Source organism: Struthio camelus, chromosome 2, assembly GCF_040807025.1.
Source record: "Struthio camelus isolate bStrCam1 chromosome 2, bStrCam1.hap1, whole genome shotgun sequence".
In the NCBI taxonomy this organism is placed as follows: Eukaryota; Metazoa; Chordata; class Aves; order Struthioniformes; family Struthionidae; genus Struthio; species Struthio camelus.
This window is the reverse complement of record NC_090943.1, coordinates 31,731,482-31,754,692: the sequence shown is the minus strand read 5'-3', so window position 1 is coordinate 31,754,692 and position 23,211 is coordinate 31,731,482. Positions and strand designations below refer to the sequence as shown.

Here is a 23,211-nt window from a genome sequence, read left to right as displayed (position 1 = left end):
GAGTCAAATCCTTCCAGAGCTCCCCCTGTTAAGCGTGGTGGCCTTTGGAACACACTGGCTGTATGGATTTGGCTGGCTCCTATAGAAGTATCTGTGATGATTTGGGGATAGACGCAAGATTTTAATCAGCATGGATTTTTCCTGATTTAAAAAAAAAAAAAAAGAAGGTCCATCAAAAAGGTCCATCTAACCCAATATCCTTTCTCTGACAGTGTCCATTTCTGGATGCCTAGGGAAGAGGATAAAATGAGGACAATCACGTAGTGCTGCCACCTCGGCATGTTGTCCTAGCCTCCAGCAAATGTGTCTTTTTAAGCCAGTGATGATACTTTTTTATGTAATTGCTATTGCTAGATTTTTTCCTCCAGCTGCTTTTTGAACTCATGAAAGTTTTTAGTATCTGTAGTCACCTACTGCAAGAATTTCCCAAGCTATTTCCATGCTACATGAGGAATTTCCTATTTATTTTGAATTGCATTTTTCTAATTTCATTTGAAGTGCTTCCTTGCTTTATTAGGATAGTAAATAGTCACTCCTTATTAATAAAGTGCCAGTGCTACTCATGAAAGGCAAGGCTATTCTAAATCCCAGTATTTTAGTATTTATACTAAAATACTTTAGTATTATGGATTTCCGTCATCTTATTTGTATGTATGTTTTTAAATCCTAAGTATCACCCATACAGTAGCTACCCAGCACCTCAGATCTGTGCAATTTTTCACAGAAAGAAAATCTAATTGTGAAACCTGTAAAATAAGTAAACGTTTTTAAAGCTTCTTAATTTAGGAAATATTAGCTGTTTGAAATATTAGCTGTTTAGAGGGTAAGAAAGACGTTGAAGTCGAGCTTAGCAGAATTTATGGAAGCAGATATTTAACTGTGGCTGCTCTCATTATCTGTATAGACTGTGGTGATGTGGTGCTAATCCAGCTGGCAATCCAGTTTTCCATAGTGAAGAAACATCAGGATTTTGGCACCCTGATGGTTTAAGCATTTGGGTGTTATCCCCCCTTCTGCCCCCTTCTCTCCTCGCTTCCCCCCCCCCCCAAAAAAAAAAAAAAAGGAGGAAAGAAAAGAAAGGTTGCTTTTTTGGTTTTGCACAACTTTAATATGTTTGTTTAACAAATAATTTCCAACAGCAATACAATTTATAGCTGTGGAGCAAGTTGATTTAATAGCTATGTTCCTCTTGTCCTGTTGCAGAGGTGTTGGGGGCATTCCGTATATCAAATCTCTGAAGTTGGCGTAATTGTTGGAGCAGGCTCTAAAACGACAAGAACAAAGGAACACGAGGTCCTGCTTGTGTCTCTGAAGGACCACGTGCCCTCTAGGGAGGCCATGCTGTCTCTCAGCACTGCGGTTTGCTTGGGAGTGCCGCTAACAAGAGCTCTGCCGTCAGCCTGCCTTTCGGCAGGAGCAGCATCTCTTCCTGGAGTTGCCAGTTAGCAGAGGGCCGTAACTGTCCAGCTCCCGGCTGCCCGTTCAGGGCTCAGCCACCAGGCTTCTGCTTCTCCACGTCACAGGGTTGGGCTTCAGCCGTCAGACCTTTGCCCGAAGGCAGCCATCCAGCTGAGCTCACGTAGTATGAGAAGGACTAAGATGTTTTGGGCAAATGTTTCAAAAGCTGATGTCAGTGCAATCGCGGTATTGCACCCTTGCAACGTTGAGTGATGAGCAGAGTTTCACTCGCTTGTCCTTCCCAAGGACTAGCTTCCCTAGTAGATGGGGGATGGAGCCTAACTTTTAACCTGTGGTGTGAAAGGAGATTTTGTAGGATATGTTTCTACTGTGGGATGGAAGGACTAAAGAGTAGAACAACGGCGCCTCCTTCTCCTGGAAATGGAGGCATTGATGAGCTAGGGGAAAACTGGGAAGCATATAGTGAGCCCAGCTGCCTGCTTGGCTTTGTACTGGGGATTGAAGAGAGCTATACTGCAATTCCCTTTTTCATTCAGTCCAAGAACTGTGATAAAAGGTCGGCTATTGAAAAGGAGTTTGTCAGGAATGTTAAAGGATAAAGGAAAAATTTCGTAATGGGCATGAGAACACAGAGTACGGCCTAATGTTTTCTCCATCATAATATGCTGGGCAGTGGTTTTGGTGAGGGTGGTACAACCCTTAGCTTTGAAGAAGTTATTTCTGCAGTAAAGATAGCAAAGGCCCCAGGAGAAAGCAGATTTTTTTGACTATTTCTCATATAACAAGATGTGGTTTCTTAGATCTTAATTTTCCATAGGAAAAAACTTTAGCTAGGCAACAGGCTCAGATTACTGTCTAAACTGGGATGAAGGCCCAGAGCTGGTGCTGGCACACGGTAAGTGGCTGTGGAGGTGACCTAGAAATTCATTGTCAATCATTTTGTGCCTCAAAGACATAGGTGTTAGAGATGCGCTGTTAGTATTTTTGACAACAACAGACTGTCAAGGGCATTGAGCTGTATATCAATGGCCCAAAGCTTATACTGGTATGAGACTGTCACTGGAGTCTCAGTCACAGTGACTTGTTTGCTGCCTCCAATATAAGGTGCGTCTCTATAGATAAGCCTATTGAATGGCAGCCTTGATTGTATCACTGCTCCTCCAGCACACCCTCAGCAAAATCTCCACTTTGCTTCTTGCCATACGCTTCATGAATGTTAGCCTATCATAACATGCCTCTGTAAGAAAAACAATGCGGATGTTGAAGTGCAGTTGGTCATTAGGTATGATTACATGGTAGTCATAGAAGCATGTGCAGAAGAGACAAATGGAGTATAAAACATATACTAAAAATGCAAAGGCTTATTGAATCATCATTTTTCATCTTAAACAGTCTTGAGAGATTCCATTTTGGCCACAGTGTGAATGGAGAAAAGGTATTTAAGGTAGAGGTGCCCTTATCGTCTTGGGACTGACCTACAAAAACAGAATTGATCTATCCATTTTGTCCATCGCTTCTGTAAACTGGAGGAAAGAAATCCATTTTGTTAGTTGATGCCTAACGCTCTGCAAGCATGTGACTTCAGGTCAAGGCAATGTTCCCTGAGCGAGTATTAATCATCCAACATCTCAGACCTTTCAAAATAGAGGCGCAAAAGCAAACTGTATTGTGAAATCGTTATTGGTGCTAGAAACTCTACTAGGGCAGAGATAAGGCCCAATTCCTGTACACATCCCTCTCGCAGAGAAGAATGGGTGTGAGAGAGGGCTCGGGGGCAGCGTTATGTGTGTGCTGCCTTTAGGCTTTGGTGCTTGCAACCGATGACTTGCAGCCTTGGTCTTGTGCATCTTCTGAAACATATTAACGGAATTCACTTTAATTGAGTCAGTGAAGTTTGTAATCAATTAAAAAATGCAGTTACAAAAAATGAAACACTTCTTGAAATGCTGATTCTGAATTTATCTATATGTGATGGGATCTTTTGTGTATCACCTCCACTTTGAAAGCAGTTCCGATGCCTAACAGTGCTGAGCGAGGGTGTTGCGTCTTTCCAAAGAAACAAAAATGCAGTAAGCTGAAACAGAAGGGCTGTTGGTTTCATCACTGGTGCTTTGAATTCTGTGTGTCCAAGCATATTTTCAGGGAGCCAGTTCTGCATCTTTGAGATGAATGATGGAATGAAATGTTAGTTTTCTACATTGTTGAAGAATAAAGATTTGTTAGTGTAAGCTGTGCTTTTTACCATCGCTTCTACTCACTGCTTATAGGAGAATGAACAAAATCTCATGCGCTGCAGGGCAAAGAGGAAGTCGCTGGGCAAGTGCTTTGTTCCCTACCAATGCTGGTCACAAGCTACAGCCTCACGGTTTTCAAGCAGTGTACTCACAACCTGTGTCATTACCGCTTTCTGGAAAGTAATAATCCCTTGCATTATGTCTGTTTAAAAAAAAAAAAAAAGTGGTGAATGACATAGTAAGTCTGTATGTGGAAATAAACGCGCCAGGAAATTTTAAGCATCAGTAGAATATAAGAAGGCTGTATGTATTGGGTAGGTAGGATACTACAAAGTGACAGAAGTAACTTTACTCTATTATTATCATTGTATGTGCAATAAAGAAATCAACCCTTTAGCCCTTCCAAAGAAGGGAATGTACATATTTATCACTTATATTGAAGAATTAATCTAAGGCCCCAGTTAGGACTATGGTCTTATTACTTGATTAATTATTTTAAAATGCACAGTACGTTAATTGGTAATGCTTTTTGCCATCTAATAAAAGAGCATGTAGCTGAATACTTGAAAAAAATCCTTATTTTAGATCTTTGATGTTTCTAGGGTTAAATTAACATCTTTAATAAATGATAGCAGGCTAGTCTCTTACTACTACCCAAGTGTTTCTCTCAAACTAAAATCAGAACATCAGTTCTATGTTTGCTACAATGCTACTTAAATGTGGACGTACCCTGTTAGAAGCTGCCTTTACTATATGTTTGTTTTCAAACCTTCATGTTTCAGCAGAAGCAAAGAGAAGCTGAAGAATAATTAGAAAACACCATGTTAATACAAACCATTTCATATAGTTTACACTATTTAGTGAAAGCGCCTTTATAGAAATGCTCTTGCATTGCTGTTCAGTTTTCTGCTCATTTCTAAGTTGTGTAATACGGTTGATATATTAGTTACTGATAGTGAAAAGTCTGTTAACTGTAAAGATTGTTTGAAGTGAAACATGCAATTAATATTGAACTTGCTGGGATAAGTGTTCCATTTCTTACAGGGCTTCTGATATCATTCCCAGCAATAGAGGAAGATCTATTAGCATCTGGATTAGTGACTGTAACCAAGGTCTTAAAGGCCATCGAGGGAGTAGTAAGAATCACTGTCTGAGCTTCTCTTGTTGGATTTTAGCTATTAGTGTTTGAATTATTGTAAAAGGAGAGCACATAAAATAGCTAGTTTTTTTTTTAAATCTCTCACTGTAATGTGTGCATTTGGTCTAATTATTTAAAAATTGAAACATACTTTCAATAAACACTGTTGCTTTAAATACATTTAGTTCAAATCTATTAATCAGTACAAATATAGTGTTACTTCATAAAATAACGCTCTGTGCAGTCTTAAAATAAGTGATTTGTGACATTGCATGTTGTATCTTACCTTTCCCCTGAAGAAAACAAACATGCTCTCTAACAATCTTTCAGTCAGTCTTTCATAGTCATATTTTACTCTTTTAGTATATAGCATATACTCTTTAGTATGTAACATAACAGCTTGACTGGGTAATAGCAATATGGTGCTCCAAGAGAAATTAACTTGGCAAAATGCTTTCTGCCCCTTTAGTGATATTTTCATTTTTACTTTGAGTTAACATCTAACTTTAACTCTGGGTTTTTCAAGTGTGTATGATCAGGTGTAAATAAACACTCATCTTTAAGTGCTGTAGAACAAAACAGTACATTAATAGTAAGTGGATCATACCATTACTGTCTGTTCTGTAGATGATTTAATATTCTTGCTCAATTCAGGCAAAATAATCTCACTCAGTTTTTGAGACAATCAGAGACTCCAGCCTGGAGAGCAGCTGCAGAAGCAGCTGAAGCAGGGAACTTTTTGGATGTGAAGATCACTTTTCACGATTTTGAGTTCTTGTCCTTTCCTGATAGACTGTTTCAAACCTCTCGTCCTTCCTCCTCCATGATCTGTACACCTCAGCTCCACTCACACTTCTCTTTGACTCTTCTCGACAATTTTCCTTTTTTTCCTCCTGTTTAGCTTATCCCTTCCCAGGAAAAGCCAGCAAAAAAACCCACAAACACAAAAGAAACAAAAAACCCTAACATGTTTGCAGTCATCAAACGTGTGGCTTATTCTGCATTACGTGGCTTATTCTGCATCTGCATTATATGCTCCTCTCCGGAGCGTGGTCTAGCTTGTGTACCTGTTGGGGTAGCACCTGGACTCTGTACTCTGAATTTGCACTGTGTCCATGTAAGTACTAGTAAGGCCAGGTGTCAGTCCTTAAAATATCGAATAAAATGAATATGGGTAATAAAGTATTTTATTTCAATTTCAAGTCTTCCAGAGAGAGAATCTGTTGTCTTCTTGGTGACTTGGTTGAAAGAGAAGAAAATAGTCTCATTTATGGTTTGAATTCCTTTGTCTCTCACCCAATTTAAATTTTGGCCATTTCAGTCATGAGGCTGAGAACGTTTAGCTATTTTAAAATGCCCAGCTTTGATAAGATTTACAAGGCCCTGTGCTATTCCAAGGAAATTCAGATCGACTGGCATGAAATTAGGTTTCTTTCTGCAATAACCTCCTACTCTGGAGTGGCTTTATTGACTTCAAAAATCAGAATAGAAGGAAAAATATAGAGCTTTAATTAGGCAGAGGGCAGTGATTTGCGTAGAATAAGTGGATGTACGTGGTTGCGAGTATATTTTATTCTCTTTGCTACCTAGCTGACTCTTCTTTCTTTTGGCAGTGCCATACTGAGCTGAACTTTCCTTTGAAGGGAAATTCACCTACTGTAGAACAAATTGTGCTCTTCTAAAACAACTGTGCCCGTTCCCTGGATGACTGTGACATTTTTTATCTCCAAATACCGTAAATACTATTCAGAAATGAAAAGAACGAAACAACAGTTTGAAGTAATGAAGAGATGAAAGTACATAAGACAAGTTTAGGTTCCTGATTTACAATTAGTTTATGGAAAAGAATTTCTAGTTGAGGCAAATTGCTGTTTTCTGCCCACAAATCTTGTATTTTAAGAGGGAGCAAGAGCTTCTCCAGTAAAATTGAAACTGAGTCAAATTTTTATTATGATGGAGGCTTAAGCCAAATGTGTGTGTCCCTACTAGGAAAAAATTTGTTTTTCACATAGTGCATCTGAGGATAATAAGAGAGATTTTATGGCTACTAATGTAGCCTGGGTGGATAATTACTACTTACAAGTTCTCTAGAAAGAAACAGTGACCATAAGATCACTGTAAATGTCTTTTGAGACGCTGAAATTCCCATAATAGGTTTTCTTTTCTTTCTTTCTTACAGAGCGCAGAGAACATTTTCATGCTGATGTGTTATAAAAATGATTAGGAAAGATTTTCCAGTCTCTCTCTTTTCTTTTCCCTTTATAAAGAGTGCCCTTGAAACAAAATGACCTTTCCGGTTTTCAGAGCCTTTTGAAGATTTTTTCAGTGTAATGCAGGCTGATATGGATCTTTGCATCACCTATTTGGCAAGAGGGCGAGTGTTTCTTTGTCCAACGCTAACCTTCCTTCTCTACTCATTATCTATGGTGAAGGTTGTTTTAATTGAAGTCATCCCTTCTGAAAGATATCTCCAGCCCAGTTGATTATTGATTTTGAAGGATCTGACCTGTTAAAATTTCCCTGCCAATGAGTTAACCTTCTTGCCTGAAGGTGAATGAAAACACAGAGTAACGTTTCTAAATTCCGAAGCAGAGTAGCTAAAGAAGCTGTGCTAAAGTGTTATAACGTTAGTTCTGTCTTTTCAGAAAATAAGATTTGTTATTTAGCATGATGAGACTGAACATCCTCCTTTGGTCTGTGTAATGATGGATCTTCACTCATTTCAGCTTGCTTTCTGGAATGTTTTAAAATTGAATGTTTTTAATATCACTGAAAGACTCTTTTCATTTTTTTTTAGCATTAGTCAGACTCTCTCTCTCTAAGTTCTCTTATAAAGTTACACTCAGGAATTCAGGTCAAAGCAATCATATTAACAAAGTGAAGAATGTGAAGTTAGGAGAATTATTTAGCTGTCTAGAATTTGACCTGACATAATAGCAGCATTTCGGTAGTTTCGATGAATCGATCTTAATTGCTTTGCAGACAGTTTTGCAAATACATTTTTTTCCTAATTCCAGCTGCAGTGGCTTCTTAATAACTACTCAGTGTCCTAAACTTTCTCCTACCTTCTGTGATCATAAATGTTCATGCCCCTATTCAAATGTAGAGCTCTCTCTCATGTACATATTTTCTCCTTTAGATCAAACTTTGACATTGAATATTCCTCCACTATTTGGAAAAGAAGCTTAATATTTGTTTAATATTTTTTGTTAATGGGAAGAAAAAATGTAAGAATGAATGTATGTACACTTATCTTGTTTTATCAAGATGAAACTTAAAGAAGATTTAATGCTTGTGGTAATCTGTAGAGTGCATTATAATGTCTACTCAGTGTATAATTCTGATTTTTGTTTTTTTTCCCTGCTGTTTGATATGTCATATTTGTTTCTATATTCAATTGGAGTTGTAATCCTAAAATTATTTAGGGTTGAATTTCTTCTACAGTGTAGTTAATCTTAAATGAAGTGTGAATGCTCATTATACTTTTTAAGTTCATGGGCATGCTCCAGAAGTTACATTTTTTAATTCCGTAGCTGGCTTTCATAATAAATTGTTCTTTCTGTCAGTTTTCTGATACAGAATCTATGGCATGGAATTAAAATAATTAATCATCTCTTGAAAGGTACAGACTTTGTACTTAGTTATATCGTTCATGAACACAAATCCTTAACAAATAGCATTTCCTTACTGTCTGCTTTGTGTATTTATCCATTTATAAATCCGTAAAATCTTTTAGTCCTTATATACTTATTTAAACTTTGGCATAGTGAGATGGGAAACTGAAATGCTGGAAAATATGTAATCCAATACTTACTTCCTTTTGTATTTGATATAGGTATGTCTATATTTCAAATCTCATCTATTTGCACAGTGTTTTGTGTTCATGTTTCATGGCAATAGTTTTAAATATAACCTTGTTTTATTTCAGAGTATGGTAAAATTATTCCTAAGTTTCTGATGACGATGAGAATTTTGTCACAGTGAAAACTTGAGGATTAAGCCATTTTTTGTCAAGTATAATGGAAGCCTTTGGAGTTAAACATGCTATAGTAATGTGAATCTGATTTACTTTAGCATTTAAACCCCTTTCACAGAGGTATACTTGGGAGAGCTGGTACTCTCCTGCTTATTATCTTACCATCTTACCAGATGGGCTTCTGGAATTCTGGCTGCTTTTCAAAAAAAGCAGAAACCAAAAGGTAGGTTTGAACCTTCATCCCTTTGCTTACTGTTAACAGTATATACAAGAGATGCCTGGCTCTCTCTTGCCATGTTTCATTTAGGTCTTCTGGAAAGCTCAACATATCCTCTTTCCTGTAGCGTTGTTTTTATCTACGCAAGGTTTCTGTCAGACTTGCGTGACGTTGGGGTTTCTTTCATAACATTTCTATTTTTTTCCTAAAAAATGTAAACAAAAATTTAAACAAAAAAAATTGGCTCAGTAAATACCTGATTAATACCAAATGATGCATATTCTATCACGTTTTCCTTTCCAGAGGCTTTTACAATATCTGAGAAGCCCAAAGGGCCACACTTTTCTTGAAGACTCTGAAGGTGGGCCTGTTTAGGTGAGAACAGAAAAAAATCTGTCGTCTTTGAGGACAGCAAGATAAAATCATTTTGGAGAGTTGTTTGGTAACATTCCTCACTGCTGAACTTTGATAATGGAGGGCAGTTTCCAAAGGAGAAGCAAATCAACAAAAATGACAAAATTTTCTTGTATTTGCCTTTCTAGAGAGAAACAGGCAGATTGCCACTGAGGCCTGGTTCCTTTCTCAACCTCATAGTTTTATATGTTTGGAGTCTTCTAATGCCTTCTCCATCTCTCACCTTGTCTTAACCAAGCAAATCCTTCCAAATACGCAGATGGTCTAAGGTGCTATTTAAAAAAAAAAAAAAAACAATTAAAAAAAAAGTTTCAGCTGCTATGTAGAGATTCTTCTGTTGAGATAAAAGAGATGTTGTTTCCTAGTAGCATCAACTGAAAGATTTTGGTGTTCTTATGAAATGACCTCAGCGAAGTAAGTTCAGGAATCAAAGCTTGTACTAGCAACGGAAATGTAAACCTCTTTTGTGTGTGAGAATGGAAGACTAAAGCAGAGGTCAGTTGCTGTGTTCCTCTCTTCTTTCTTTGATGTGTGAGAGGAACTTTAAGAAATCTCCCAGAAATTTCTGATATGAGAGTATCTTTCCTGTAAGGCACTCCTGAATGTTTTTATATTAAAATACTTGTATAATTCTGCAGTTTTTGCATGTTACCTTTTTTTTTTTCTCCCAATAGTGACCCACTCCATATTTAATAAGACATTAAGGGTTCTTGTAATAAATCAGTGTTATAACATCAGGCCAAGTCATTTATTTTAAAGCAGGTGTCCTACTGTGATTGATCGGGAGTTCCCTTTAAAAGCCAAAGTTATGATCTGAAATGCCGGAACAGCTGTCTACATTAATATTTCATAAAAATTATTACTTATTTGTAAAAAAAAAATATATATATATATATTTAAAAAGTAGATGGATTTCAATGTCACGAAAGTAGACAAAACCACTTATTTTAATACAATTGTCCAACACATTTCTCAGGTGGAACTAATTAATATTCTCTTTAGAGAATGAATTATTTATTTCAGTTATGATTGGAATTAAAACGATTGACTATAATGTGCTCAAAGGAAGCCATTAATTATTTTACATACAATGCAGTGAATGATTTCCTGCTGTCCTGACAAAACTCCCTCAAAAGTTGATAGGAATCTGTCTTTGATGCGTAGTGGCACCTGTGTTTTGAATACCTCGACATGGCTTAGTGGACTTTCTTCCCATCCCTTGAAGTACTACGTCTCTAGGATGAACATACCACGGTTTTAGGGGAGAGTTGCTGTTTAAAACTTGAAAACGAGTTTCACAGGAATTTGACAAACTGCAGATGATGATGAATAATAAATGAACAGAGTATCTTAGCAAGACATAAAATCTTAGTGCACTTCAAAGATTTATGACTGGATTATTATTTCAGTCCAGCACATAGGCAATTTAAATAATTGAAACATTGACAGGTAAATACATATATCAAATTGCAACTTTATGTAAGCATTCTGTATTTAGAAGAAGCAGTTTTATAAAACTTTGCTTTACTCCAATGAATTACAAGAAACCAAAGCCAGGACAGTTTCAGAAAATGATCTAAACTGTATTTATTAAGTTCAGGTCTCTCATTCTTAAAATTTGTTTTAAATTATTCCATTGGTGGCATAAAAAACAACTATAAAGAATCCAGAGATACCTTCCTATCTGATCCTTGAATACTGAATCAACTCTGTCGTGACCAAGAAGGCAGCGTGAAGGTGCAGATGAAAAATATACATGCTAGGCTCTCTAAATAAGATTTCTGTCAAGAAAGAGGAGCCAACTTATCATCTGGGCTTCTTGCTTTCTTGCTAAAACACACCTTTCAGCACAGCTGGGATTCTGGCAAAACCCAAGGGAAAGCCATTGAGTAAACTGTGTGCTCACAGACAGAAAATGACAAGACACGTATTCCTAATGCTCTTTACTTTGCATATGTAGTTTTCCATCCATAAATCTAAATGGGTGTTAAAAATTGTCATCTCCGCTTTATGCATGAAGAAATGAAATTGCAAGGAGACAAAAATAGAGTACATAGATCATCTAGCGTGCTAAAAGCAGGGCTAGGTGTACAGCTTAAATCTCCTTCCAAATTTTTGCAACTAAATTGTAGTCTTTTTCTTATAACCAACTTCCTGCTACCTCATCTGACATTACATCTTCCAGGAATTCTGACCCTTTAAAAATGTCAGCGTCTGAAGATACTACATTTGATTTCTGAGATCCCTACTAGCGTACTTGAATTCTTTCCTAAAAGCTGTAGCAGTAAATTTCTTCATAGCTCAGTCAAGGAGGTTTTCAACTTGCGTGCCCTTGGCTAATATAAGCGCAAACAGGGATTACGAACTGTTGGGCTAGCACAAGCATTGTGGCCTGTGTCAACTGGTGGATCCTGTGGCAGCAGTAGCCTTGCAACGAGCACTTTTGGCCATCAGCACCCCCAGTAGGATGCTACTGAACAGGGGAGCAAAGGAAAGAAATTACAGGGCGCTAGATTAGACAGAGGCACAAAAACATTCACTTGAGCTTGATTCTAGTTGGAACAAATATTTGATCTTCTGTTTTTAAGAGATTAGTCTGCATATAACAGAGAAAATCATGTTTAACAAACTGAGTTGCAAAATTACTCATGGTAGCATACAATACTAAGTGGAAGTGAGGTGATTTAAAGTCTTGGTAAGCTGTTCAGCATGGTTGATTATTGTGAGTTTGTACAGGACTCTGCGCAGAGATAAATTCTCCTAACCCACCAAATAATTGATGTAGCAACATATACTGATGCCTAAGAGTCAAGACGAAGGCTGCCAGCACTTTTTCAGTTGATCTAATTGGGTTTCGCTCTGATTAGAAGTAAAATTCAATTAAAAATTCAGTTAGCTGAATTAGTGCAAAAATCCCTATTTCCATGAATACTCACTAGCAAAGTGTTTTTCAGATTGAGAGGTGTTCTTAGATGTCTTTCGGTTAAAATGCAGCAATTTCCACTGAAACTCGCTATGACATTTGTGAGTGATTCGGTTGTAAAATGCCAATGGAGAGAAAACAGTCAATCTTAGGTTTTTCTCCTTGTTTTTGAACTAATATTAATCTGTACAAATCAAACCCTCATCTTTAATGGATAGTAGATCGTGAATCAGTTTTCTCAGTAGTCTCTCCTTTACAATTTGATTCTGATGTAGACAGAGCTCTAAAAGTCTAGAGACACAGATAAGATTTCTTTGTGATGGTGTTATTGTTGCTCATATAATTTAAGCTTCCACTATAAAATGCTAATATTTAGTCATGGTTACTGCCTCCATAATTATTGGAAGTAATTACCGATTTCAGAAATGCGCTCATAATTGGCTCTGCTGTTCATGGTATTGTTTTTGGTGTTTGTTCCTCCGCAGGCACACACTACCTAAGGAAAAGTAGGTTAATGCAATGTATTTTCTAGCATTATATTTGTGATACTTTGCACAGAAACAAGACGTAACAATGGATTTAGGAGTTCTTGAGGTAATTTCTAAAACTCATCTTCCTTAGGAGGCAGTTGAAGAGCACGTGGATGTTCTTGCTGTGATGTCAATGCATGGGTATTAATTACAAACATGTCCTTAGCAATATTTGAGCTGAAAGTGGTGGGAGGCTGGGAGAGTACTAGCGAAAGCATCATATATGTTCTTCCTATTTCTATACTCTCTTTTAGGCATCTGCTTTTTGTTGCTGTAGGAGATGGATACTGGGCTAGGTAGATCTTTGATCTGACCCAGGATAGCTTTCTTATGTTCTTAGGAGGAGATGCAGCCTTCAGGAGTTAACAGTCAAAGAAGATAAAAGAGATATGCATTGGAGAGATGCAAGCAAAGGTTAACAAAGTCTTTCATCCAGATTATGAAGCTTGCAAGAGCGTTTGCTATGTACGGGAATCAGCATTTTGTCAGGAGAGCGTTATCTGGCTTTACAATCGGCACTGTAATTTGAGAGAGCGTATATAAGGAGAGGAGTTTTAAAAATACATTAGTATGGTTTAGCACCTCTTCTAATAAAATTAAGAAATGTTCATGAACCTGCTTTATGTATAAACAGACTGTGAGCTAAAGGAAACTGTATTCCATATCTTAGAGTATTAAAAGTATTTATTACAACATGACTAGAGGCTCAAAGCAATGTAATTGCTCTGTAGAACATAGGAGCTCTATTTCTCTTTAAAGCATGCTGCTTCAATTAAGTATTCCTTTCATGTATTCATTCAGTATTCATTTTGGCTGTTACTGCTGTATTGTGTGTAGGAAATAGATACAGTTAGAGGAACTAACGCTAAAAAAAAAAAAGGTTTGGAGGATGAACTGTTTTAAAATTTGAATAATGCTTTGAGAATTAGCTTAAGTTTATTATAAGCCTAAAGGGAAAGATTTCATTACAGGTTATGACAAAAATACAAAACCAGATAGTTCTGCACTGCGAGCTATCAGCCTTTCATGTTTGTGCACATGCTAGCGTATACTTCAGATTATCATGTTGCACAACTACTGAGAGCCAGAGGCTTTCGATAGCTTTGGTGTAGATAGTGATTTTCATGGTGTTATGCCTCTGTACCTTCAAATTACTTTGGGAAAAGATGTGGTATGGAGAGTGTGAGCCCTCCTGCAGTTTGTTTAAAAAAAATTGAATCTGCAGCCAGAGCAACAAAAGAAATGCAAAGTTTTTTTTTTTGTTTTTTTTTGTTTTTTCATATATTGAATTAGTAGATATTCAGACCTGACAGTCTGGAGAATGAGCTACTAGCATTATGTTAAATAAAGGAGAAAATTATTGAGAATGTTTTGTTTCTTTATGTGTTTTTTGTACTATAAAAATATATACTATATATGCTTTCCATATTTATAGTAGATAAAAAAAAAAAGGTATTTCAATATCAACATTGTGACAACAATTATAATTAAGGAGGGGAAAACAAAGCAAAAAAAACCCTTCACCAAATGAAACATATTTAAAGCTACCATGAATTATGGCACAAGAGGCCAATGCCAACGCTGGGAAATCAGGTTAAAGTCAAAATTTTTTTCTAATTGGGTACACAACCTTTTTTAGTGACAACAGTTTTCTAATGTAAAAAAGGAGTACTTACTGTAGTAAAATAAGTAAAATTTGGTTCCACCAACTCCTGAAGTTATAATATGGAAATTCTCAGTTAGGGAAGCACTAAATAAGTGTCATGCTTTTTGTAATTTTTATGTCAGAAGTTAAACTGGTATGGTTACTCTTATGCTTCTTTGTTGTATGTTACATTCATGGCTGTAAGAGAAAGTCAAAACAGAATTGGGGTAAGTTATTTATCATGCCATTAATAGTGTTGAGAACGTGTGTGTATGTATTTTCCCGAAGGAAATCAATGGGTGGAGGAGGGCCCACACTTGAAAAATGACTTAATAATTATGTGTAAAACTGTACAGCTAGAAAGTACCTAAATGACTGATTTTATATACCTTCAAGTTTGGCTTTATCTAAGTGTTTGAAAGTGTGCCCTGGGCAGTTGGGTGAATGCTGTCCAATTTGTAGGTTAGAGTCATGCACATCACAGTATTTTCTTCTAACATTAGTTTTTATATTTCTTTGTTAACTTGAGAAATACAAATAACTTCAGATGCTGAAATTATTTAAGCTGCAGTGTGGCTAACACTCCCACTTACTCTCAGGAAATAAACATTTGGCTTAGGCGTGAAATCATTTGTGGGCATATTTAATTCTCCGTTGTCTTCCTCTGAAGCACAAACCCTGTTATGCTTTCCTTTTATGTCGTTCTCCTATATCCTGAATCTGTTTTCTTTGATGCAGACACTGTCTGGCATGTTCTTTTCAGCCTCTGAAAGAGAGGTAAGAAAGACAAAAGCGTTACAGAGAAACGACAGCTAAGGTGATCCACAGCCCTCCCGTAGGGGAGCATGTGCGGGAGCAAGTCGTGTCGGAAACATAGGGCACCCAGCCATTGCTACGGCACCTGGGGAGTTCCCTGAGTGGGAAAGATGCAAAATTGCAGGTTTTATCTGTCAATGATCTTCTGTCTTGTCATCCCTTATAGTATGAGTTAGGTAATCTGTGTCTCCCAATGCTACCAGCTTGTCATATTGCTGGCATATCAGATTCTTTATAAAAAAGCTATCACAAATTTATCTGGCGTTAAGGCATCTTGCTATTTTACTTCTTCCTAATGTAGCAGACAATGTGCCTGTATTACTGATACGCAGCGCCCTGTATAGCCTTTCCTCAATTAGCTAATGCATGTGATAAAAATAGCCCGTTGTAACAGCAGTTGTTTTTCCTTTGTCTTCACTTGTATAAAGCAAATATAGATAATATAAGCATATGATCCCAACTTATACCCACGCTTATTGTGTTTTGGCTTAACAAAGTGGATCTGCATGTGATTCTGGCTGTGGGGCTGAGCCTGTTTTATTTGTGAGCGGCTGGTCGTTCTGCTCCTGGCCCGGCTCCACTCTGGAGGATTGCGTTCAGCATCGTCTCCCGAGTCCGACAAAGGCTTTCTGATCTGTGCCTTTTTGGCCTCTTGTGAGATTTGCTGCTTATTCTAGGGCTATATCTTGTGCTGCTTGTGCCCTTCTGACTGTCAGTCCCATATCACCCGGTTAACCTCCTTGGCCCTCATCACAACTTCCTCTGAATATAAAGAAATTGGAGGTCCCCAGTATTATTTAAGGCTAGGCTAGATATAAACTAGGCTAAGTTTATATCTAAACTTAAGGAAAGTAGATTTCTACTAATCCGTTTCCCAGCGGTCTCTTTAAATGCAATCCTCTGAAAATACTCGGAACTAAGCTGCTCGTTGTCTTGTGCGGTCCAGGTCTCTCTCTCTGGCATTAAACTATTCGTGCTACTTACAGACACTAAACCAGTAAGACAAAATGGGTCAAAACCAGTTCTCAATGAAAGTACAGCAAAATTCAGACAAAATCAGTGGAGAAACCCTCATTCATTAAAAATGGGAGTAATTCCTTCCCCTATGCTTTATGATATGCTTGTTATCAGATGTCTGAGTTTTTGGTTTGGGCGTAGTTGGGGGCTTGGTTTGTTTTGTTTTTGTATTTCTAAGGGAAGAAAAGTTGAAGGGATTTTCACATAGCTGTATTTGCCCAGGATCAACATTCAAAAGAAATTGTTTCTCCTTCAGATAGTGAGAATTTTAATACTTGAAGCAATGGATTAATGTGTAAGATAAGATACTAAGTGCTGTGATAGCTTGCTTTGTTCTCACTGTGATCACTCTCTGAAATTTCAGTATAAATTTACAGTAATGGTTAGTTCACTTACTTTCCTGTTCCCTAACAAAAATAAAAGTTAATCCCCCAGAAGCTTATAGAGAATCTTACTATTGTATTTTACAGTAATCTCTTTTGAAGACAAAGACTTACAAATGACATTTCAAACTCACTAGGACTTCAGTGACAATTCCCCAAAATAAAAGAAGCTAACTTCCTATTTATTTCTTTAATTACCGTTTGTGATACACTGATTAAATAGTAAGCTGAAAAATGATAGTATTTTCATGATGCAAGTACAGCTCAGTACAGGTAAGGCACAACACGCTCATCTAAATATGTTGAAAAAAAGATCTAAAGAAACACACTGCCAGGCAGGGCACACATATGTCTCACTGCCTTGTCATGACTGGATCTATGCATAGGAGGGAAAGCGGAGTAGAGTGTATGAAGACTGCTTCAGTGGGAGATGGAGAACCTAAAGAATGTTTTAATTTGCTTTTTATGAATATCACATGTCCAATTGAGGCCTTGATTTGACTAGACAGCTAGCCTAAGGATTTTCTGTTGATATCAGCTGAGGATATCCTCCAGCCTCCCACAACTTTTTAGGGAAGTTTCCATGATGTACTAGCTCCTGCTAGATTAATTTTTGTCCCAAAATTTCTCATTCAGAAATGTCTATGGGACATGTTAAGTACAAATCGACTTACTCGATAACTGGATGTCACTCTTTGTACTCCTCTTCTCTGCAGTCTGATGTAGGAATTTAAAGCTGCAGGTCAGTCACATATATAGAAAAGTGTGCAAGTACTGCCCTTGGTAATGATTTAATATAAAAAAGCATGTTGCAAGTGATCTATACTTGGTATAGTTGGTACAAGGTGGATCGTCATACTTCCGAGGATCATGTGAAGTCTCTGCCTTATGATCTTTTCCTCATGTATTGAGGATCTTCAGTGATGTTTTAATGGTCAGGCAAAGAAATACTGTGAGTGTGTGGTAGGTGCTTTCTCTTCAATCTGTGGCAATCAAGAAAAAAAAACCAGTGGATTTAGTACTACTTTTTGATGCATTTCTTTCTTGCGTGTTATTTGGACAAAGTTGACTCTAGTCAGTTCAGAGACATTTCCTTGCCTGCTTCTGTGTTCATCTTGGAAAGATGCAATGTGTTTGAGGCCACCAAATTAGAATCCAGTTATTGCAGGCTCTTGCAGGCATCAGTAGGAAGAGATGGGTAGCTGTTAAGGGAGGCGCAGGAGTGCTTCTCTCTCTCTGCATGGGCTATAAAAAGAACCTGTGGCAACCAGTCTCCTCAGTTAGGTACTTAAGAACAATGACTGTTGGTCCTGTAAACAAAAGTGGGTGACTTAATTGAGGATTTCAGTGCAGCGTGCAACTGAAAACTGATGGAAGTGTTGGTTAATGTGGCTGCCAGAAATTGCTTTCAAAAGAGAGAACACTTTTACTATTTCTCAGAATAATTTTGAGCAAAGTAAGTTTCAGTTCATAATGTTAGATTTAAGTATATTTTAAATTATTTTTTCATGTTTTTAAAAGCTGAAGAAAGTAGCAAAACTGAAGTTCCCCTTCCCACTCCCACCTCATAGGAAGAAAGTGAGGTGTTGCCATTGCTGAGCTGTGTTGTATGGTGTATGGTTGTATGTCATTTGAAGTTAGCTTGAAACTCGCTCTTATTCTAAATGAGCACTACGTATGGGAAATGTTACTTTCTTTTTTTTTTTTATCCTCCACAAAGAGAATCCCCAAAGAGAAATATCTTCTTGTTGTGAAGACCCATTTAGATTTTTGCATAGTAGTTTTAATAGTTTGTGTTAGAGTTCTTGAAGAAGTGGTTGGTGAACCTATCTTCAAAATTGGGGAAATAGTGGGCATGAAGGAGAGAAGTTCAGGAGGGTGCCGGGAAAGGTGGGTGAGCAGGCGGCCAGGCTGCGGAGGATGCTGAATTTCTAGGGACTGGTGAGCACGGGGAAGGGTTTGCTGCCACTCAGAAAGTCACTAAAGTAGTGAGCAGCACAGACTTGCTGCGGAGGCATGGCGGGCAGGGGGAGAATTGTGTAAAACTGGCTTTATTTTTATTTTCCCTTTTGCTTGCAGCTTGATTTCTTCAGAAAAACCCTACCACTGAGTTTTACACTTTTATGCAAATGAAACTTGGTTTGCTTAGGTTTGGAAACCCTTCACTCTTTTCAGGGAGTTTGCTACAGGAGAAAGCCCGAATAGATCCTCTGCACAGCTGTGGCTCACTTTAGAGTCCTGTCCTGATCATATGAAGTATGCATTAGAGTGAAAATTTAAGCTGTTGGAGAATTTACATCTTCATGATCTAACTGTATTATTTTATACTGAAACTTAAAAATTGTATATATAATTGCCTTTTTTCCCTTAGCATATAAAGAACTGAATCAACTTAGATATAGGTGAGAGGGAGGATCAGATGCATCACAATGTTAGCTGTGTGTCTTTACATGATCCTAGGGGTGCTGAGTAGTAGTTTGCTCAGAGGAGCACAGAAACGTGGTTGGTTAGTACTCACCAGCAATGCTTTTATAAAATTGCACGCTACTTCACAGCAAAAGCAAAATAACCCTGTATTTAATAAATTAGCCTGTTTGTGCACCTCAGGGTTCCTCTCCACTGAAAATCGGGTTCTCAAAACAATCCTCTTGTAATCTGTTGAAGGAGCTTTTTTGATACCCAATTATCATACTCATGTACTGACACTTTCTTACAATTTTTTTCATATTTACATTGCTGAAGGCAGTATTTGATACCTTGAGGCTGAGATTTTTGATATTTGCATTAGTATAAACATGGCAATGAATTGGATTGACAGAGTTTAGCTGTCAAGTGAAATTTTTAGATATAGTGCACTTGGATAATTGATGATTTCAAGTTTGGTAGAATGCCAAAACAGCAATTCTTCAACTGGAGTATAGTAGCAAAAATCTGATCTGTAAAGAGGGGTTGCTTAATTGGACACACATGTTATACGCAGGATGCAGTGCTATGATAAGAGAGGAGCTTGCAGTTTGCAAGATGAATGACTTTTAGCTTTATGCTCAGTCACAATTATATTAGCATCTCTTCTTTAGTTGAAGGTTTTCTGCCATTTTATTCTTTTAAAGCTGCTAGGTGTTTTCAAACAGTGATGATTCAAAGGAATTATCTGGGGAAATAGTACATCTCTTAAGTCAGTGTAAATACCCTAAAAAATTAAATACAACAATTGTGTTATTTGTGGATGACTGGTTAGAGGTAAAGTAGGCTAATCTTACTGAAATGGAAACTGAAGTGTATTTATTTTCCTAGGTATCTAGCTAAACCTTGGAAACCCTAATTCAAACTTAATCTGCAGAGAACAGCAGAGGAGTTTCCATGTGCTGAATGGGTCTCTGCCAGCTGGCATTGCTCTCTGGTATTAATGCTTAGGATTTGAGAACCACAAACAAACTGTTCAGCTGCAGCGTGCCTTAGCTAAGTGTCTGCTCAACAAAACGGCAGTGAGGAACACAGAAACTAAGTGCAGAGCCCAGCATCAATCTGGTCCCCAAACTGCTACTGCAATTAATGTTGGATGAGCAGCTGATACTTCTGGTGAAGTCAGTGAGAGCTTTAAAGTCCATGGGAATCAGTAATAGGATACAGTTTCGTATTCCTTCCAATCATTAAATGAGAAAGCATTTTAAATAATTTATATCTGCCATAATTCCTTTAACCTACTACCGCTATTCCTTTAATAACCTGCTCTGGAAACAACAAAGGCTCAGCCCTGCAAATCCTGCAACTTTACTCACACAAATAGTCCTGTTATGGTCACTGGGGTCATTCAGATGAAAAGGATTGTATGACCTGGCCCCAGTTTTTTTTCATGGAAGATTAGCACTTCACACTCAGAAAAACTGGCTTCTGGATAACAACTGCTTTGTAAAGTTTGCATTTGTTTAATGCAGGTAGACATTTTTTCTTTAGGAAATTGTTAGAGCTGTTCTTCTGAACTGCTTCATCTTTTCTTCTTTACATAGTAGGTTAATGCAAAATGTGTAAACAATGCTTTCCAGGTTAGAACTTTATGAGGGAGTTTTGAAAACAGAAAAATGGCAACAGCATAATACTGTCTTTTCACAACTAGAAAAGCTTCAGTTCTTTGCATTCTGATCTGTAGATTTTGTGCATTGAATCTGGTGAATATAAAATTTTTTAAAAACAGAAAAAGCACCTGTATCATCGTTCAGGGATATAGATTTTTATTAGGTTTGTTGTTACTGTTATTATGATAACGTGGCGTACTTACCGTAGACCTTACAGATTTTGAAAAGTAATGATTTACGTTCTTTTGTGAGCTACCAGTGCTAATAAGTCTCTATTTCCCACAACATGTTCCATACGAGGCATTTCACAGGTTTTGTAGAACAAACACTCCCTTTAACCTGCTCATATTTTTTATTGTGGTTATAAAGAGGAAAGAGCAGAAGTGGCTTACCGTGTCCTGAAATGACCCCTATTTTTCAGAACGTATTATGATCTTATTCTCATGACTTAACACAATACAGAAGGAGGAGAAAGTGATGATAGTTGGCATCAGAGTATAAAGAATAGTACAGTAGAAAAACTAAACAAAAGCCAAAACAATCAAAGGAAAGGTTTTCATGAAGGTAAGAGATAAGATTAGATACATGCCTTGGAGGGGAGGACTTGGTATCCCATCTTGCTAGTCAAAACCACGTGATGATTGGGATTTCTTAATGCTCAGGTGTGATTAATCCCTCTTTATACTCCTAAAGTTAAATATTTAATTTGTCTAGCACAAAAAATGAAATGTATCTGTAATCATAAAAGTAGGAGATGATTAATAATCTCGTACTAATTCTTTTGCGGAGTTTCTCTAAGGCTGATGTTTTTAGAGGAGCAGGAAACGCATAACTAGTTCTGCGAGCTTTGCACCGTGATAGAAGAACAAGTACGACGTCAGCGTCTCATCTTGTTTTCCAGGTCCGTGGGGGAGATGCATGGGAGACGAGTGCGGCCCGGGTGGCATCCAGACGCGAGCGGTGTGGTGCGCCCACGCAGAGGGCTGGACGACCCTGCCCACGAACTGCAAGCAGCTGGAGAGGCCGGACAACCAGCAGCACTGCTTCCGCGTGTGCGACTGGCACAAGGAGCTCTATGACTGGCAGCTGGGTGGCTGGAATCAGTGCCAGCCCGTCCTGGCGAGGGGACACGAGAAACCCGCCGAGTGCCTCAAAGGAGAGGAAGGGATCCAGGTGCGGGACGTAACCTGCATTCAGAAAGCCAACGGCGTCCCGGCCGAGGATGTCATATGTGAGTACTTTGAGCCCAAGCCTCGCCAGGAGCAGGCGTGCCTCATCCCCTGCCGGCAGGACTGCATCGTGGCCGAATTCGCCCCGTGGTCGGAGTGCTCCAAGACCTGCGGCAGTGGGCTGCAGCACCGAACCCGCCACGTCGTGGCTCCTCCGCAGTACGGTGGCTCTGCCTGTCCCAACCTGACTGAATTTCAGATCTGCCAGTCTAGCCCTTGCGCTACGGAAGAGAGCATGTACAGCCTAAACGTGGGACCCTGGAGTGCCTGCTCCGTGCCCCATTCGCGACAGATAAGGCAAGCGAGGAAACGGGGGAAGAACAAAGACAAGGAAAAGGACAGAGAAAAAGCAGTACGGGATCCTGAGGCTCGTGAGTTAATTAAGAAGAAGAGGAATCGAAACAGGCAAAACAGACAGGAGAACAAATATTGGGACATACAAATTGGGTATCAAACCAGACAGGTTACGTGTACTCACAGAAATGGGAAAACCGCTGCTTTGAGGTAATCACTATTTATTAATTTGCACATTTTTATTAATCTCTATTTACTTTTAAATAAAGCATGCATAACTGCACATTGCTATTATTTTGCACAGGCCTTAATCTCAATGTAGCACACGCACTTATTTCCAATTTGGACAAGCTGTGCTGATGATCCAAGTATCACATAAATATGCACTGCTAATCTATGCTAACTCCAAAGCCATTGCTTGTCTAAGTAGTTTTCCCTCAAAAGCTGGATGTTATTTATCAAATGTCTCTTCCCTTTCTGTGGATTTAGGCAGGTCTTCACTCCATAGCAAGTCACACATGTTTGGAGCAGGTGATGCGTCAGTTACTGCGTTTAAGGCTTTCGGCACAAGGAGTAACAGGAGATTGAGATGGGTTTGGCAGACAATGAACGTAGAAAACAGAAAGAAAGATGCTGCATGAGAATGCAGCAGCTATTCTTTCCAATACTTTCTATTTCAAAATAGAAGAGCATGAAATATTGTTTGTCCTTTTTGCTTCCTATGGCAAAATTCATCAAAAGGAGACTGTGAAACCTCTTGTATTTCTTCCACGTACCTTCGTTCACTTGTTCCTTTCTCTTTTGCACGTTTCTGCTATGTGTTTTTTCTGATATTGAATGCTTCCTTTGCATGTTTTATTTTACATATATATTATTTTTCAAGAGTTTAGGCAATCACAAAGT

At 38.1% G+C, this 23,211-nt stretch overlaps 1 protein-coding gene across 5 annotated transcripts in view; it reads left to right on the top strand.

Annotated features, from left to right (window-relative positions):
* The window catches only part of THSD7A (thrombospondin type 1 domain containing 7A), a 287,638-nt gene that overhangs the window by 139,152 nt on the left and 125,275 nt on the right, over positions 1-23,211 (top strand). For all 5 annotated transcript variants that reach the window (XM_068934979.1, XM_068934981.1, XM_068934982.1 and 2 more), the window contains one exon: positions 21,687-22,518. In XM_068934979.1, the coding sequence (XP_068791080.1) occupies positions 21,687-22,518 (832 nt within the window). The remainder of the gene's footprint in view (positions 1-21,686; positions 22,519-23,211) is intronic.